The sequence below is a fragment of the Nomascus leucogenys genome, chromosome 6 (genome assembly GCF_006542625.1).
Source record: "Nomascus leucogenys isolate Asia chromosome 6, Asia_NLE_v1, whole genome shotgun sequence".
Lineage (NCBI taxonomy): Eukaryota > Metazoa > Chordata > Mammalia > Primates > Hylobatidae > Nomascus > Nomascus leucogenys.
Genome location: NC_044386.1, coordinates 67049380 through 67067344, shown reverse-complemented (window position 1 = coordinate 67067344; position 17965 = coordinate 67049380). Strand labels below are relative to the sequence as shown.

Genomic DNA, 17965 nt, shown 5'->3' with positions numbered 1-17965 from the left:
AACATTGGCAATTTTACAAGAATACACAGTATATTTTACCCTAAGGTTAGAAAGTGATTTGCTCAACTCTGCTCTGAAATGGAGGTGAATTTTAGCAGACATCACTCTGTAAAGGAGTCCCGAATAAGGACAGCTTTACTAATGGAAAAGCAGAAATAAGCTGAATTAAGAGCTGTGTGGTGTGCTTAAGAAGGGAATTAGCACCATGGCAGTGAATCTTTATGGACAGTAGAAGAATCTAAGATGACAAGGCCTATTTTCCCCAGAAAATAGGAAAAAACTTGTCCAATAACTCCCTAACTTACCTGTAATTATACCACTAGCCAATCCAGGAATGCCCTGGATTGAAGTGACATTATTGTGAACAAAGTATTCATCACAGGTGGCATTGAAAAATTGACTTGAGTTACAGAAGAATCCCCATAACTTTGATGGGACTGTCATGTTGTTAATTTCCTTGGTCTTAGAGCAAACGTCAATGTGTCTTGATGAAAGGGTGCGGTTACCCAGCATGCAGACCCTAAGTGAAAAGAAATAGGGAGTAAGATCAAGTAAGGAAAAAAAAATACATTAAAAAAAAAAAAAAAAAGGAAACAGGTTAGTAAAGGAAACAAGAACCCCATCTTTAAGAGCTTCTACTGTCATGGGTGGGAAACGAACTAATGTTTATTTATTTATAATTTATTTTAGCACTGTGAATGGTGACTTACATATTCTGCCAATTTAATACTTACAGCAACCTCACAATGTATTAGAATTTCTATGTTGTGGATGGAGGCACTGAAGTTTAGGAAGTCAGGGAGTTAACTGAAGGTTAGGGAAATACAGTTATCTGTCCAAGGTCATAGGTGGTGGCAGTGAAGGAAGTCAAATTGAAGAACTGTCTGAAGACATTATGCTGACTCACCTTCCAAAATTTTTGGCTAAAATTGTTAGGTCTAAAAGAATACTGAAGTCCTTTTGTTGTTCTTATAAAGCACTCCTCTTTTTTTTGGCCTAGAAAAGCCTAACATTCATAACAAACACCTTGAAAATGTTATGCTAAAGGTTGAATCTTCTGGCTACTGTTGCAAGGAAAACAGCTTGGCCAGAATTAAAAGGCAGATCCCTCTATAGCCTAAGAGAAACTGTTTTTGAACTTAAGCCTAGACTCAGTGGGAGTGAGGGTAAGGATAACATAAATATTAACCTGCTGGTTTTATTTTTTTCTTTAACCCAGAGACACAAATATAAACAAAGGAATAATACATCCATAGTTAAAATACCTCTCAGGTCCAACAAAGGGGCTTCTAAAATTTGCAAAATGATTGAATACATTATTATGAACCATGTACCTATTACTCAGCTTCAACAACTCTCAACATTTCCCAGTCTTGTTTCATGTATTCTTCTAGATTTTTTGTCTTGTTTTGCTGGAATATCTCAAAGAAAATATCATGCATTATGACCATGTACTAATCAAAAAAGAGGAGAAGCCCCAAAGGTGAACCTGAGACAAAATGGAATTTCCCAAATTGAGATATAACCAGAATGTTACCTTTATAAATTTTATGACCCTAAAAAGGACCTTCAGCTATATTACAGTCCCTAGATAAGCAGATTAAAAGTTTAAGATCGAATCTACTTCTGCCATCATGTAGCATGGCATAGAAGAAATACTGAATGGGGAGTCAGGAAATCACAGTTCTTCTTCTTGCTCTGCCATTAATTAACTTTGAGGTAAGTCATTAAACCTACTGGAACTGTCTTTTTGTCTTGAAAAATCTTTTTTTCTGTAATCTGGTTAAATCAACATAGAACCGATGAGTTTGATCCTCAGATAATCCAGATGACTTTTCAAGACAATTCTGTAACAAGACTACAAATAACATTCAGTGCCAGCTAGTCCCTATGCCACTAGTCAAAGGGAAAAGTGAGCCTGTGAGTCACCGATCTGCACAAATCCATTACTACTTCAAAAAACATACTTTAAAGTACTTGCACTAAGGAGTTGAAGAAGGAGGTGAATGATGACAGAGTACTCAATGGGTACAAAGTACATTATTTGGGTAATGGATAAAAGCCCTGACCTAGGCTGGGTGCAGTGGCTCACGCCTGTAATCCCAGCACTTTGGGAGGCCAAGGTGGGTGGATCACTTGAGGTCAGGAGTTTGGGAACAGCCTGGCCAACATGGTGAAACCTCATCTCTACCAAAAATTCAAAAATTAGCTGGACACGGTGGTGTGTGCCTGTAGTCCTAGCTACTTGGGAGGCTGAGACTGGAGAATCACTTGAACCCAGGAGGCAGAGGTTGCGTGAGCCAATATCGCACCACTGCACTCCAGCCTGGGTGACAGAGCAAGACTCCATTAAAAAAAAAAAAAAAAATTAACTGGGTGTGGTGGCACATGCCTGTAATCCCAGCTAATTGGGAAGCTGAGGCAGGAGAATTGCTTTGAACCTAGAAGGTGGAGGTTGCAATGCGCCAAGATTGTGCCACTGCACTCCAGCCTAGGCAACAGAATGAGACTCCAACTCTTAAATAAATAAATAAATAAAAGCCCTGAATTCACCACTACATAATATGTGCATGTAACAAGATTACACTTGTACCCCCATAAATTTATACAAATAAAAAAAAATAAAATCAAGGTTGAAAAAAGGTAGCTGTTATTACTTATAGTGTGTAATATTACATATATAGAGAGATATATGCAAATTGTATAATATTTCCCTTTATGATTAGGAAGTCCATTACAATACTGACAGAAAAAAAAATTTAATTAATTAAACATTTTAGGTAAGATTTTAGGTTTCTTTTGACTCCCTTGATTTTTAATTAGTAAAAGAAATCCAACATTTAAATACCTTATAAAGGTTGCTGGCAATAACTACACTGTCTGCAAAGCCCTTTATGAATAGTTCAAAATATGTATAATAAAAAAAGACTATGTACCATTATCAGGGAGAAAAAAATCTAATATCTGAACCTAAATGATGGTTACAGCTACTAGTTCTATGCTTGGGACATAAGAAAGAGGATGAATAGGACATAGTTTGCCAGGAGGCTTCCTGCCTAGATGAGGAAGGAAGTCTAACTGGGCTTATCCAAGAGGGAAAATCTCAGAGAGACTCCATGAAATTCTGACTTAAAATTATCACACCACCAGATATTTTCAATTACTACCCAATAAGGATGGCTAGGCAGAGAGACAGACACGTACGGGAAGTGTGGAGGGGCAAAAGAAGACTTGATGGCTCCAGCATAGATGGCCAAGATGGACACAATGACACAGGCCAGGAAAAGTGAGGCAAACTTGTTCACATAGCGTACGCCGATAAATACCACTAATACCATAAGGACCAAGAAAGCTGTGCCGTAGACACGCATGTTATTTAGCATGGCTGCTGATTCCTTGAGTGCGTCATCACTGCGAAAGATGGCAGCCCGGGGGACGATATAGACCTGTTAGGTAAAATAAAGGAGAAAATTAGGTTATTTCAAAAGAATTAAGTAAAAAGGCTGTATTCGCTTGCACTTACTTTCACAAAAGAAAGCAAAGTTGAGAGAGAAAATGACTGGGGAATTAGCCCAGTTTCTAATAGGATCTGAAATGCCTTCAGAAATGGGATGTCATGGATTTTTTTTTTTTTTTTTTTTTTTTTTTTTTTGGTCTACATGCTGTTCTGAATAACTACATTTCCAAACAGAAAGAAAGGAAAAAATTATTAATTTTATTCATAGGGTTATATAAAGTAATTATGATTATCTTTAACCCTGATTCTAGTATCACTACTTTAAATAGTAAATATGTCTCAGTGAATAGAGAAATGAGAAGCATTTTATTTCATAGGGACAAAGATATCAAAAAAAGATAAACTTTACTTTTTCCCCATTGGACTTGAATCTCTTGGATGAGGTGGCAGAGTGGTGCAATCAGGTAGAAAGGAAGGGACAGGCAGGCAAAGGGAATTTCAACTTTTCCACCTCATATTCACTTAAGAGGCCAACTGACGTTGGTAGTCCATCACCTGATTTATTCCCACAGCTGATCTCTCAGAAGCTTTCATAGCAAAGAATAAACCCAAATCAATATTTCTTCTATATTATGGACCACAATGAAGTCATTACTTACCAGAAAGATTTCAATGGCACCAAGGATGTACATGGCTGCTGCAAATGTGGTACCAAGATAAAAGCAGAGGCCAACAGCCCCACCAAACTCTGGGCCCAGTGCCCGGGAAATCATAAAGTATGAGCCCCCAGCTAAAAGACAAAACAGAAGGTGAATAGGAGAAAGAGTGGGTATTAGTAAGAGGAATATGAATAAAATAGAAATAAGAAAAAATATATACATGAAGGTTAAATGTTTCAGGCTTCTGCAAACCTTCAATGTGATAAAAAGATGTACTAGTGGGAAGTAAAAGGTGAAAGTGTTATTGTAGGATATACTGCACATCTAATGTAATGAGCCATATGAAGCAATACAGTTTGCCAGCATTACTTAGAAAAAAATTAGAGAATATTTACTATGACACGAGACAGCCCAATAAAATATATTCTGGCTGGGTGTGGAGGTTCACGCCTCTAATGGTAGCACTTTGGGAGGATGAGGCGAGAGGACTGCTTGAGGCCAGGAGTTTGAGACCAAGCTGGGTAACATAGTGAGATGTCACCTCTACAAAAAAGAAAAAAAAATAGCCAGGCATAGTGGTATACACCTCTAGTTCCAGCTACTCAGGAGGCTGAAGTGGGAAGGTAGCTTGAGCCTAGGAGTTGGAGGCTGTGTGAACTATGATCGTGTCACTGCACTCCAGCCTGCGTGACAGAGTGAGACTCTGTCTATAAAAAATATATATTCTAACTAATAAAAGCTAAGCATGTGACTGAAATTAATGCATTCTAGTTTAAAAAATAAAGAGATTTTAAAGACGGCATCTTAAAGTCAAATAGTATTATGTCTATGTCCTACAGACCATTACTCTGTTGTAGCACAGAACAGACTAAATAGTATTCAATTCTTCAGAAGTTTGCACCTCTAGCTTTATAGCATAAACATAGAGTCAACACTGATAAATCCTGAAATACAACCTTGACCTACTAACCTGGCACCACTCCATTAGTGGCAATGGCACTCATGGAGATAGCAGTCAACATTGTCTGCAGAGAAAGGGAAAGGAGGGGATTGTTACTGTGTAAAGATGACATTTCTATACTACTTCTCTATTTGTGTTCCAAGAGCACTTGGCAAACGTTTAACTCTACCTTTTATGGACAGTCATATCTAATGGTATGGAAATAAGATGATATGGTCCAATTCATTGCACTAGTCATACCACTAATATCTGGAGGATTCTGTCAAAATGCTCCCACATCAGTAGGTCAGGTGCTATTAAGAACTGCTAATCTCACTCTAGATTTCCTAGTTACACAGGGAATAGAGATTAGTATACTCAAAAGGAAGAACTAGACAAATAACTCAGAAAACAGGTTAGAACCTGACTAAAGACTAAATACAATATTAAGAACAATGTTCAGTAAGAAAGGGAATCACTGAAGGCTTCTGAGCACATAGGAACTGCATTTTAAAAATATTACCTGGTAGCATAGTATAGAATGGACTGCAGATAGGAGTAGCTGGAGGCAGAGTGATTGGTTAGCAGGCTACCATAGTAGTACAGTGAGAGGTAAAAACTATAGTGGTGGTAGTGTGAATAAAAAGGGCTGAGTGTAAAAGATTTCAGAGAATAGATTAGTGTTGGTAGCTGATTAGATGTGAAAAGCAATTAAGAAGCCAAACACAGCCTTGAGGTTTTAAGCCTGAGAGACTAAAAAAAGGTGGTACCATGAACATTTTAAGTTATTAAAAATATGAACTGTGCCTGCTTAACCTGTTTTGCTCATCAGCGGTATGCTCATCAGCTGGGGATAATATACAGGTAGGGTATAAAGGTCATAGTGATAAAAGAGGACAGTACAAACCTATAAAATTCATAGGTGTGGCTGGGATACATAATGAGGAGAAGTTTAAATTAAAGGAAGATAAAAATGTTCTCAGTAGAGAGAAGACCTGGAAAGAACATCTAAATTTCCAAGGAAGGGATAAGGGAAGAAACTTCAAAAACAAATAAAAAAACCAAATACCCCTCACATCTGCAATAACCTGTCTTGTTTCTCAATATATACTGGAGTAATACATTACATTTTCTAACACATTTTCTGTCACAACTTTGGTGCTATCAAGCTCAAATAGTTTGGATTCTGAATTCTTTGAAGACAGGAACTTTATCTTCCATTTCCAATTGAAGTCTTGCTTTGGAATTTCTAGTACATCATATAATAGATAGCAAGCAGTGACTAATAGGCACTGAATAACCGAAAATCCTTTAGATTTTAATATCAGAATAATTTCTTCTGTTGAGATAGATCATGAGTCCTTCCCTAAGTATTCTTTGTTTGATTCCCAAAGAGGTCGTGTGCATCTACTCTTGAGAACTTGGCAACGGTCAGGTGATCTCCAGGAGCCAGTGCAGTACTTACACAGCAGCAGCAGATAAGGACAATTGCAAAAGCCTGAAGAACTCCAGCTGTGCCCACCACCCACGTAAGGCGTAAAAAAAGGATCACTCCAAAAATATTTTGTAGACACGGGAGGTAGACACCCATGAAGGTACCCATTTGAGGGGTCTAGAAAGAAAGACATTGACAAAAAATTAAACAGTTATCCTAAAGAGAGGTTTTTATTCTTTTATATAATAACTTGCTCCCTAACTACCATATTAACCTCTAGGCAGAGATCATAAGTTTAATCAACATCTTCAAAAGGGCACATATAAAATCTCCATCTTTCAAGTGTTTATCACCATACTTTTATTCCTAAAGCTATACATTTTAACTTTACAAAGGTTCCTGCATGTGTTTATTATACATAGGCATTTGGCCACAAATAAACTTTTACGTGCACCCACAACAATTTAAAATTTTTTCAAAGCTGTTGGCTTTTCTCATTTAAAAACAATAAGGACTTGATGGAATTTCTTCAGAATTTGGCATAAATTCTTCACAGTAGTTGGTAAATAAAATAGATGGTAAAATGAAGATCTGAGGGCCGTTTTATCCCCTTTTCAAAGAGCTGAGCAACCAGAATGGTAAGCTGAATGTCTTATATTTTCATTTTGAGAAAAACTGATGTTTGGTCTTTAAAAAACCCAACAACTTCACAACAGACAGATGGCATCAGCAGATGGGTATGGACACTCTTCTCTTGAAAAGCTATTCCCTCTCCCTGAATGCTCTTTTCCCACATAGCTCACTCCCTCACATCAGCTAGATCTCTCCTCAAATATCACCTTGTCAGAAAGGCTTTCCCTGTCCAACCTATGTAAGTAGCAATGCCCTCCACTCTGGCTCCCTTGCCAATTTCAGTCTCTTTACTCTGCTTAATTTTTTGCTAGGGAATTTATCAACACTTAATATGTTATATATTTTGGCAGTTAAAACAGCTTAAGGACTGTATCCCCACATTAGAATTTAGACTGCATCGTATGTTTTGTTTGTGCCATGACCCTGGTGCCCAGAACAGTTCCAGGCACCTCTCAAGCATTTAATAAATAGCTGCTGAACACAGAATGGTGCCTTAGGTATTTCCTTTTTTCTTATATACAGGGCTCTTTTTATGTATTCCTTGTTATTCTGAGGCCTCACCTTGGTGGGCTTCTTTTTCCCTTCAGTGATGTTTTCTGCCTCTTCATGTTCCTTTGCTCCTTGAGTCAGATTAGTGTAATTGGCCATGCGGTTGAGGAGGGAAGACACCTTCGGTCTGGTGTCCATTTCTTCCTATAAAGCCAGTGACATGGAAGAAATGAGCTACAAAGAACACTGAACATAAGCATCAGAATAATCTTGCTACCAGAAAACTTCGAATTAAGTGAAAACATATTTCACAGGTAGGCCGGGCATGGTGGCTCACGCCTGTAATCCTAGCACTTTGGGAGGCCAAGGTGGCTGGATCACCTGAGGCTGGGAGTTCGAGACCAGCCTGGCCAAGATGGTGAAACCCCATCTCTACTAAAAAATACAAAAATCAGCTGGGTGTGGTGACATGCACCTGTAATCCTAGCTACACGGGAGGCTGAGGTGGGAGAATCGGCTTGAACCCAGGAGGCAGAGGTTGCAGTGAGCCAAGATTGCACCACTGCACTCCAGCCTAGGCAACAGAGCAAGACTCCATCTCAAAAGAAAAAAAAAAAGGTACATTGAGTTGGGCGTGGTGGCTCACACCTGCTATCCCAATGCTTTGGGAGGACAAGGCAGAAGGATCGCTTGAGCCCAGGCATTCAAGACCAGCCTGGGCAACAAAGTTGAGACCCTGTCTCTGCAAAAAATTTAAAAATCAGCCAGGTGTGATGACATGTGCCTGTAGTCCCAGCTACTAGGGAGGCTGAGGTAGGAGGGTCCTTTGAGCCCAGGAGGTCAAGCTGTAATCGTGCCACTGCACTCCAGCCTGGGTGACAGAGCAAGACCCTGTCTCAAAAACAAACTAAAAAAAGGTACATTGAGAGAAGTGGCACTTGGATCATTGTCGAAGGCCAGAAAAAGGTAGTGCTGAAATAAACCAGGCTCCTTTCAACAACCTGGCCACAGCTTATGGAGCCTGGCCATAGAGTCCATGTTGTCTTATTCAGATAAGATATAGAGGTCCTCTTCATTATGTTAAGTGAAATAAGCCAGGCACAGAAAGATAAACAGCACACGATCTCACTTACATGTGGGATCTAAAAAGTAGAACTCGTAGTAATAGAATGGTGGTTACCAGATGCTTGGAGTGTATGTAGGGGAAGGGGGAGAGGTTAGTCACAGGATACAAAGTTTCAGTTAGGCAGGAGAAATAAGTTTTTGAGATCTATTGCACAGCATAGCGACTACAGTTAACATAACGTATATTTCAAAATTGCTAAGAAAGTCAAATTCAAAAAAAAAAGTCAAATTCAAATATTTTCACCACAAAAATGATAAATATACAAGGTGACAGATATGTTAATTAGCTTGATTTAATCATTCCACAATGTATACAAATATCAAAATATCACATTGTAATCCATAAATATATAGTTATTATTTGACAATTAAAAAAAGACACGAAGGTCCTGCTAATCTGGAAGCCTGCTTCCTACAGTGATTTTTGTTTAGTTAGTTCTAAGGCAAATGATAGTCTTTCCAGACACAAGTGTGGAGAAATACACTGATTTATACTTAGAAGAAAGATTATTCTAATAAAAACAATTAAATCACAACTGAATTAGATTGCAAGGTAATCCATATGTCCAAGAAGTCAAACTCCTCTTCCTTACTACATAACAATTTGATTTAATAGTTACTCACTATAATTAGATTACACAGACAAAATTTACTATAATAACAAGTTACAATATTTTCTTTTAACATTAAATTATCCAGCTTGTAAAATTTTAAAACCAAATGGGGTAAAATATGGCTATCATGAGATCTCTGTTCCTAAAGTCTCAGTCCATAGTTTTCTCCGAAATATTACCTCGAAGAGTGCCAAATTTTTATCAAAATATTCATCTCCTTCTTCATAATTGGAATTATTGAGATAAGCATTTCGGGCTTTCTTATGTCCATCGTCTGGGGAAAAAAAAAAAAAAGTAGATCAAGTTAGCTTCTCACTGGTTTCTGATGAAGAAACATCAGCACCAGATAAGTGTAGGTTGCTTTGGTATTAATATAACCCATTTTCATATTCAAATTTAATCTTAGAGAGAACTCAACCAGCACTGTTTGGAGAATATAGACCCCTCTCCAGAAGGAAGAAAAATAAAACTCTAAGAAGTAAATAAACATGGGTCACTCTTTTCCTTAACAATAATAAAGACCCCTAGAGACACTATTCTTTTGGAATTCCAGCCCATGAAGACTCTACTCTTTTTTTTTTTTTTTTTTTTTGAGATGGAGCCTCGCTATGTCGCCCAGGCTGGAGTGCAGTGGCACAATCTCAGCTCACTGCAACCTCCGCCTCCCTGGTTCAAGCGATTCTCCTGTCTCAGCCTCCAAGTAGCTGGGATTACAGGCACGCACCACCACGCCCAGCTAATTTTTTGTATTTTTAATAGAGATGGGGTTTCACCACGTTGGCCAGGCTGGTCTCGAAATCCTGGCCTCAAGTTATCCACCCACCTCAGCCTCCCAAAGTGCTGGGATTACAGGCCTGAGCCACTTGCACCCAGCCGAGACTCTACTCTTGAAGTCACCTAGGTTTAGGAGGAAAAAAGATATTGAGTATACACTCAGGGTATAATGCTGTGTTAGATGTAGTCTCCTTTACACACTATTGCTGCTGATAATGACAGTAAAAGCTCTCTGCCTCCACAGCTGTCTGACCTTTTATAAACTATACGAAGTTGTGATTTGCATTTTTCTCATGATTTCAGTGATGAGCATTTCACACCAGTAGAATGGCAATTATTAAAAAGTCACAAATAACAGATGTTGGCGAGGCTGTGGAGAAAAAGAAATGCTTATATACTGCTGGTGGGAATGTAAGTTAGTTCAGCCACTGTGGAAAGCAATTTGGAGACTTCTCAAAGAACTTAGAACTACCATTCCACCCGACAATCCCATTACTGGGTATATACCCAAAGGAAAATAAATCATTCTACCAAAAAGATACATGCACTTGCATGTTCATTACATACAGTTGAAACCCAACCTTTAAGCCAAAGACAGTTTAAAGCCTAGCTACAAGTCCTGGATAAATCCACGGACTGGATTGAGAACCTCTCTTCCCATTTGGCATACTTTCCTCTGATTGATTCCCCACCCTTTACCTAGTTTACATATACCTACCCTTCCCTAATTGGTTTCTTACACTGTCATGCCCACCTTTGAGTGGTGCCTTTGTTTTAGCCTTTTTTGCATACTCACAAACCAATGAGCATGCACTCCCCCATTCTGAGCTCATAAAGGCCCCAGCCCCAGCCCCAATGAGAGAGAGAGAGAGACCACCCTTGCATGTCCTCTCCACTGAGAACTGTTTCTCGTCATTCAATAAAATTCTTCTCCGCCCTCCTCACCCTTTGATCACCAGTACAACCTCATTCTTCCTGGATGTGGGACAAGAACTCAGGACCCACCAAACACAGGTACAAAGAAGGCTGTAATACTGTAGCCCTCCACACTCTGCCAGTGGAGGGCAGCTACCCCACGTGATGGGAAGCAGCAGTGGGCGGGAGCAGGGGCGACAGGACAGACAGAGCTGTTAACATGCCGCCATCCATCGGGCTGCAGATGGTGGGACTGAAAGAGCTATTAGCACATGGTAACAACCCCTCTGAGGTTTCAGGGTTGCAGACACCCATTTGGGCACCACCATGTTCCCCTCAGTGTGACACGCCTGGTCCAGCAGCAAGCCCCACATACAGCCCGCTTCTGTCTCACTGCTTGGAGCAGCCAGCTGGACACTGCACTCACTCACTCACTCACCCCCTCCCACCAGGGGCTGAGTGCACAGTTGCAATGGCTGCAGGATCTGCATTGGAGTGCAAGCCAGGCACAGCCCAGCAGGCTGAATAGATGGGGCATCTCTTCTGGTGAGCTTGGGCCTGAGCAAAGCCTGGGCATGGATGTTGCTGGCTGGAGGTCTCTGGCTGGCAAAGTGGCCAAGAAAAATCCTGTGTCACTATGCTTCCTACCTGGGTGAAAGGATTACCCATACCCCAATCCTCAGCATCATGCAATATACACATGTAACAAACCTGTACATGTATCCTCTAAATCCAAAATAAAAGTTGAAAAAAATAGGGCAGGCATGGTGGCTCATGCCTGTAATCCTAGAACTTTGGGAGGCCCAGGTGAGGGACTGCTAGAGTCCAGGAGTTCTGGACCAGCCTGGGCAACAGTGAGACCCTGCCTCAACAAAAAAAATTAAAAAATTAGCAGGGCATGGTGGTGCATGCTTATAGTTCTAGCTATTCAGGCAGAAGGATTGCTTGAGCCCAGGAGTTCAAGACTGCAAGTGAGCTGTGACTGACCCACTGCACTCCAGCCTGGGCAACAGGGTGAGACCCTGTCTCGGGGAAAAAAGTTGAAAAAAGAAAAAAATTATATTATGTCATTTAACTATTATTTTTGTCCAAACCCTTCCACATTTTTTTTTAATGTTAAAAGAGGCATCTGACAAAAATTCGGTGAAAGAGCTATGAGGAAAAAAAAGAGACCAGGTCCATAAGACAGCAAACTTTGTTTTATCTGAGCACTTCCTTAACTTTGTTTCATTATTATGCAAAAGTTATATAATTACAGAGTCTGGCAGGAGAGAAGAGAAAAAAAAACATAAATGCTATTAAAAACTAAGATTTTCAATACTGGGGAAATAAATACAAACATAAAAATTAAATAATTAAAAACCCTATAAGCTTAAATGTATAAGGATGGGCTTGAGAAACAGTCAGTAAACTATCAGAATTACTAGGTCACGTCAAAGGGCACAGAACCAAACTGAAGGGGTTCCCAATGCCCCAAAATGGAATAATATAAACATTAAAAATAAATAATGTGATGGATTGAAATGCAAATTCATGAAATAATCAAAATGATATTCTGAAAAATTAGTCACCTTTGCCGGGTTAAGGAAACAATACATGACTCTGAAAGATAACATTAATAAATAGAAAAAATAAATGGAAAGAATTAAGCAATCATCTTGCCTTTCTTGTGCCAACTGTATTTCAGGGTAACCAATAATTAAAATTTCTTCCTTATAGAAGCATTCCAGCTAATTAATGATGGAATGATAGAAAAAATCACTAATGAAATAATGGATTTAGGCAATGATTATCAATGGTTGTTAAAACCATTAGGTGAAAGGCTGAGGCAGAACTTTACAATGGATGGATCAGGGTGATCTGGAGCCTGTTCATCAGCCTTAACATCTCTGAAGGTAGGACAATACAATCTCCTGTAATACAATGAAAAATACACTGTACAAGCTATGATGTATTCTTGCCAAAAGAATGGAAATTGAATCTAATCAAGCCTCGAAATCTATCAGTTCAAAGAAAACACAAAGGAGGAACATGTTAAACATTAGAAGGATCTAATCACCAAATTTTACAAGATGAGAAATTTTACAAGATGATCTGACTTCTTCAGCAAATAAATGACATAAACTTAAAACTTAAAAGGTGAACTTTTATAGATAAAAGAGACTTAAAAGACATATCAACTAATTGCAAATGAACATTGTTAGGATCCTGACTCAACAAACCAAAGGTAAAAGGCATTTTTAAAACAAAAAATAAGAGAAAATATATCGCTCTTTTTTTAAAAAAGGGCAAGTAAAATCAAATGATGTGGAATTTTCTTTAAAACAGTTTAGGGAAAAATTAGGTAGGGTTTTGAAAACAGATTTGTAACACTGATGAAGCTGGGTGATGCTGGGTGATGCATTCATAAAAGTTGATTATGCTATTCTACTTTTCTGTACCTTTGATTTTTTTTTTTTTTTTTTTTTTTTTTTTTTTTTTTTTTGAGACGGAGTCTCGCTCAGTAGCCCAGGCTGGAGTGCAGTGGCGCGATCTCGGCTCACTGCAAGCTCCGCCTCCCGGGTTCACGCCATTCTCCTGCCTCAGCTTCCGGAGTAACTGGGACTATAGGTGCCCGCCACCACGCCCGGCTAATTTTTTGTATTTTTAGTAGAGACGGGGTTTCACAGTGCTAGCCAGGATGGTCTCGATCTCCTGACCTCATGATCCACCCGCCTCGGCCTCCCAAAGTGCTGGGATTACAGGCGTGAGCCACTGCGCCCGGCAACCTTTGATATTTTCAGTAACAAAAAGTTATAAAAAGAAAAATGTAATTCTTTTCCTCTTCCTAATGGCTCCAGAAAATTCTAAAGAGTATAGCTTAAAATTATCACCACTCCTGAGTTATTCATTTATTCAACTAATATTTATTAAATTCCTAGGATGTACTGGATACTGTTTTGGGTCCTAGGGGTATAGCAGTGGACATGGCAGTTAAAGACCCTGCCTTCACTGTGCATATACTGAAGTTACAGAAGACAGAAAGTAAGGAAAAACAACAACAGCGGCAATAAAAAACAGGACAAAATAAAAACAAAAAAACCCAAAAAGAATTTCAAGAAGTGGTAAGTTCAAGGGAGAAAATCAAATAGGTACTGGGAGAGAAATGACGACTTCATATAAGATCATCGGTGTGCTGATAAGCAGCCTCTAAAGAATTAAAACAAACCCCTGACTTAACAGTACTTGACAATTTCTGTGGTATAAATACTCACGCATGGCCATTTTCAAACTACTAATGTGAAGACAATGAACCTGGTTTTGGGAAGAGATTTGCATTAACTGGCTCTTGTGAGCTGATGTGAGCTGGCTGCAGCACACTCCTGGCATCGGATAGTAAGGAAAAGCCTACATTTCAGGCAGAGGGAATATAGCAATTTTAAAAGATCCTAAAGCAGAACCAATTTTAGTGAATTCATAGAGCAGAAAGGACAGTATAGCTAAAGGACAGTGAGGAAAGGAGAGCATATTTAGAAAGACAGAAAGGAGCCAGACCACGTTAAGTTAGTTAAAGGATAGTTCTTCCAAAGGAGAGAGTAATGTGAGAGTGTGTTAATGTTCCTTTGGGAAGCAGGGGTAATACAGATAGCTTTTTTTTTTTTTAAAGAAGAGATTATAAAGAAGCAGAAAAAGTGGGACAAATAATTTAGGATGGCACAATGCTCCAAGTATATCAATAATACCAGTAATGTAAATAGACTAAGACAAAGATTGACAGACTGGATTAAACAATAAAATCTAGACATATACTATTTATAAGAGATATAAAGACATACAAAAGCTGAACATTAAGAAAATATTAAGAAAAGAGACATACCAGGCAAATACTAACCAAAAGAAAGCTGACATAATTTTATTAATATCAGATAAATTTATGAGAAAAATATTATTAGGAATTAGAAGGTAACCACATAATAACAAAAGGTTTAATCCACCAAGAAGGCATGACAATTTTATTTATACCACATAATAACAAAAGGTTTAATCCACCAAGAAGTCATGACAATTTTAATTATCATTATTATTATTTTTTGAGACAGGGTCTCACTCTTACACCCAGGCTGGAGTACAGTGGTGCGATCATGGCTCACTGCAGCCTCAGCCTCCTGGGCCCAAGAGATCCTCCCACCTCAGCAGCCCAAGTAGCTAGGACTACAGGCTTATGCCACCACGAAGAGCTATTTTTGGATTTTTTGTAGAGATGAGGTTTTGCCATGTTGCCTCGTATTCCTGGGCTCAAGCCATCAGCCTGCCTTAGCCTCCCAAAGTGCTGGGATTACAGGTGTGAGTCACCAGGCCTGGCTGGCACAACAACTTTAGACATACATCTATTGTTTAGTTATTATTATTATTTTGCTTAACAAATTACTTCCAAATTTATTGGCATTTTGAACAACACACTTTATCATCTATTTGTTTGGGTTGGATTTTTAAAAGTCTGACCATCTGTCTTTTCAGCTGCCAAGTTTAGTCCATCGACCTTAGTGATTAATATATTTAGACAGGGTTCTAACATCTTTTTATTTGTTATTTCTCTATGACTCATTCTCATCCTCTGTCTCTGTCTCTCCCACTCTTGGGATTTTCTGGTTTGTTTTTCCCTAATGACATTTTCCCCTCTTGTTTCCACTCTCTATTTCTGTTCTTTTAGCAATGACCCTTGAAATTTTACTATATATTTTACTTGAATAGTTAAATAAGTTTAAACAATTCCTTGACATCCTCCTTAACAACACAAAGACTTTCTAATACTTCAATTCCAACTTTCTCCTCCTGACTTACCTAATATCGGTATCCAACATTTCCAGTAGTCTCTTTTTAAAAAAAACAAAACTCCATAAACAAGATATTAGAGTTGTTTTATAGAGACAACACTGATTGGAGTCTATGTACAAGTTTACTAGTTCATTTATTCACTACTCTTTCTTACATTTCAGACTACTAGTCTTCTAGGATCATTTTATTCTTTCTTGAGGTATATTCCTTAGAATTCCTTTAGGTTTCTCAAACTCAGCACTATGGAATTTTGGAGCAAATAATTATTATGGGGGACTGTCCTGTGCACTGTAGAATATTTAAGAGCATCCCTGGCCTCTACTCATTAGATGCCAGTAGCACCTCCAGTAGTGACTGTCAGAGATGTCTCCAGGGTGGGCGCAGCGGCCCTATCCTGTAATCCCACCACTTTGGGAGGCCATGGCAGGAGGACTGCTTGAGGGCAGGAGTTTGAGACTAGCATGAGCAACATTGTGAGACCTTGTCTCTACAAAATTTTTGTGTACACTTATTTGTGTTTTCTGGCTGTGTTTTGGTATTGAGAATTCTTCTGTCATTCTGTTGTTCCTTTGATGAACTGTCCTTTCTCTCTGGCTGCTTTCAAGATCTTTTCTTAGATATTCTGCAGTTTCATTAAGATGTATCTAGGTGTAGTTCTTTTTGTTTACACTATTTAACTACGACTAAGCTACTGTTTAACTTTTTTATATCAATACATATTTTTTTTTCTTTTCTAGAAGTTCCATTTATTTTCCTTCTCTTTAAACAGTCTTTTATTCCTGAGGAGTTTGCTCATCTTCCTAACTGCATCCTCTACTGATTTAAACATTTAATGGAATTTTGTATCCCAGACTCAGGGCCATGTCATTTCTCTTGAGGGTTATGGAAGTAAGAGTTCAACATACTACCTCTCTGCTATTCAATAACCTTACAATGATGCTGTTACAAAAATCTGGCATGAGACAAACCTGTCCCATTCTGCTACCTGCTGTCCAAGCCACCTCCTAGCAGCTCTGGCTCCCCTTGCTGCATCCCTGGCACCTCTATGTTTGGATCTCTCTCGTCTCAAGTTTCAGGTGAAATCACCATAACTTTTATGACAATTTTATTTATTATTATCATCAGACAGTCTGGATCCTGGCTGTTTCTGGCCCACTTTCCATTTGCTTGCTTACTTTTTTTAGAAATGTAGAAGAATATCCCTGGAGAGATTTTTGTCTACATTTTATGAGACCAATGATGTCTCCAATAATGTCCTACTCATGGTCTGCTTGTGGTAGTGCTGTGCAATGGGAGGTTCCCAAAGAGTTCCTGGTCAATCATGGCTTGTGGACAGTCATGAAAGGTCAAGGCTTTCCAAGGCAAGAAATGAAGCATTCATCAAGTGTGGTTATACCAAAAGGCATGAAATTAGAAGTGATTATATTGAAAGGCATGGATTAATTTTTGGCTTGAATATCTTGGTGGGAAACCATGCTGCTTTAGAGTTCAGCCTTCAAAAGTTTAGGTCACTGTTGTGACCCCAAGAAATACCAGATGGAATGGAACTTCTAGTTTCTGAGTAGCAAATAATCTTTACTCTGCAGGAACTAAGAACCAAATCCATATTCCAGGGCTCTTTTAGGATTATTCAGAATCCTAAGATGAGTTCTTTGAAGGATCCCCACTGAGACTGGCCTCAGTAATGGTTTGCATTACATCACCTATCAGATTACTATTGTTTCTTTTTTCTTTTCCTTTTTTTTTTTTTTTTGAGATGGAGTCTTGCTCTGTCGCCCAGTCTACAGTGCAGTGGCACAATCTCAGCACACTGTGACTTCCGCCTCCAGGGTTCAAGCAATTCTCCTACCTCAGCCTCCCGAGAAGCTGGAATTATAGGCGCCTGCCACCATGCCCGGCTAATTTTTTGTGTTTTTAGTAGACATGGGGTTTTGCCATGTTCGCCAGGCTGGTCTTGAACTCCTGACCTCAGGTGATCCACCTGCCTCAGCCTCCCAAACTGCTGGGATTACGGGCGTGAGCCACCGCACCCAGACACTATTATGTTTCTTTTTTCTCATTTTACTATCTAAATAATGCTGATATTTTGGGGAAACTTACTGGTGTTTC

At 39.0% G+C, this 17965-nt stretch overlaps 1 protein-coding gene across 5 annotated transcripts in view; it reads right to left on the bottom strand.

Annotated features, from left to right (window-relative positions):
• Positions 1 to 17965, bottom strand: part of SLC12A6 (solute carrier family 12 member 6) — a 107121-nt gene that overhangs the window by 22739 nt on the left and 66417 nt on the right. For all 5 annotated transcript variants that reach the window (XR_004030481.1, XM_003272786.4, XM_003272788.4 and 2 more), the window contains 7 exons: positions 9532 to 9626; positions 7686 to 7817; positions 6522 to 6668; positions 5087 to 5141; positions 4117 to 4247; positions 3205 to 3446; positions 306 to 520 (listed from right to left, as the gene is read on the bottom strand). Coding sequence is in view for 4 of the 5 variants with exons in the window: in XM_003272786.4 (XP_003272834.1) it covers positions 306 to 520; positions 3205 to 3446; positions 4117 to 4247; positions 5087 to 5141; positions 6522 to 6668; positions 7686 to 7817; positions 9532 to 9626 (1017 nt within the window). In the remaining variant the exon portion in view is untranslated. The remainder of the gene's footprint in view (positions 1 to 305; positions 521 to 3204; positions 3447 to 4116; positions 4248 to 5086; positions 5142 to 6521; positions 6669 to 7685; positions 7818 to 9531; positions 9627 to 17965) is intronic.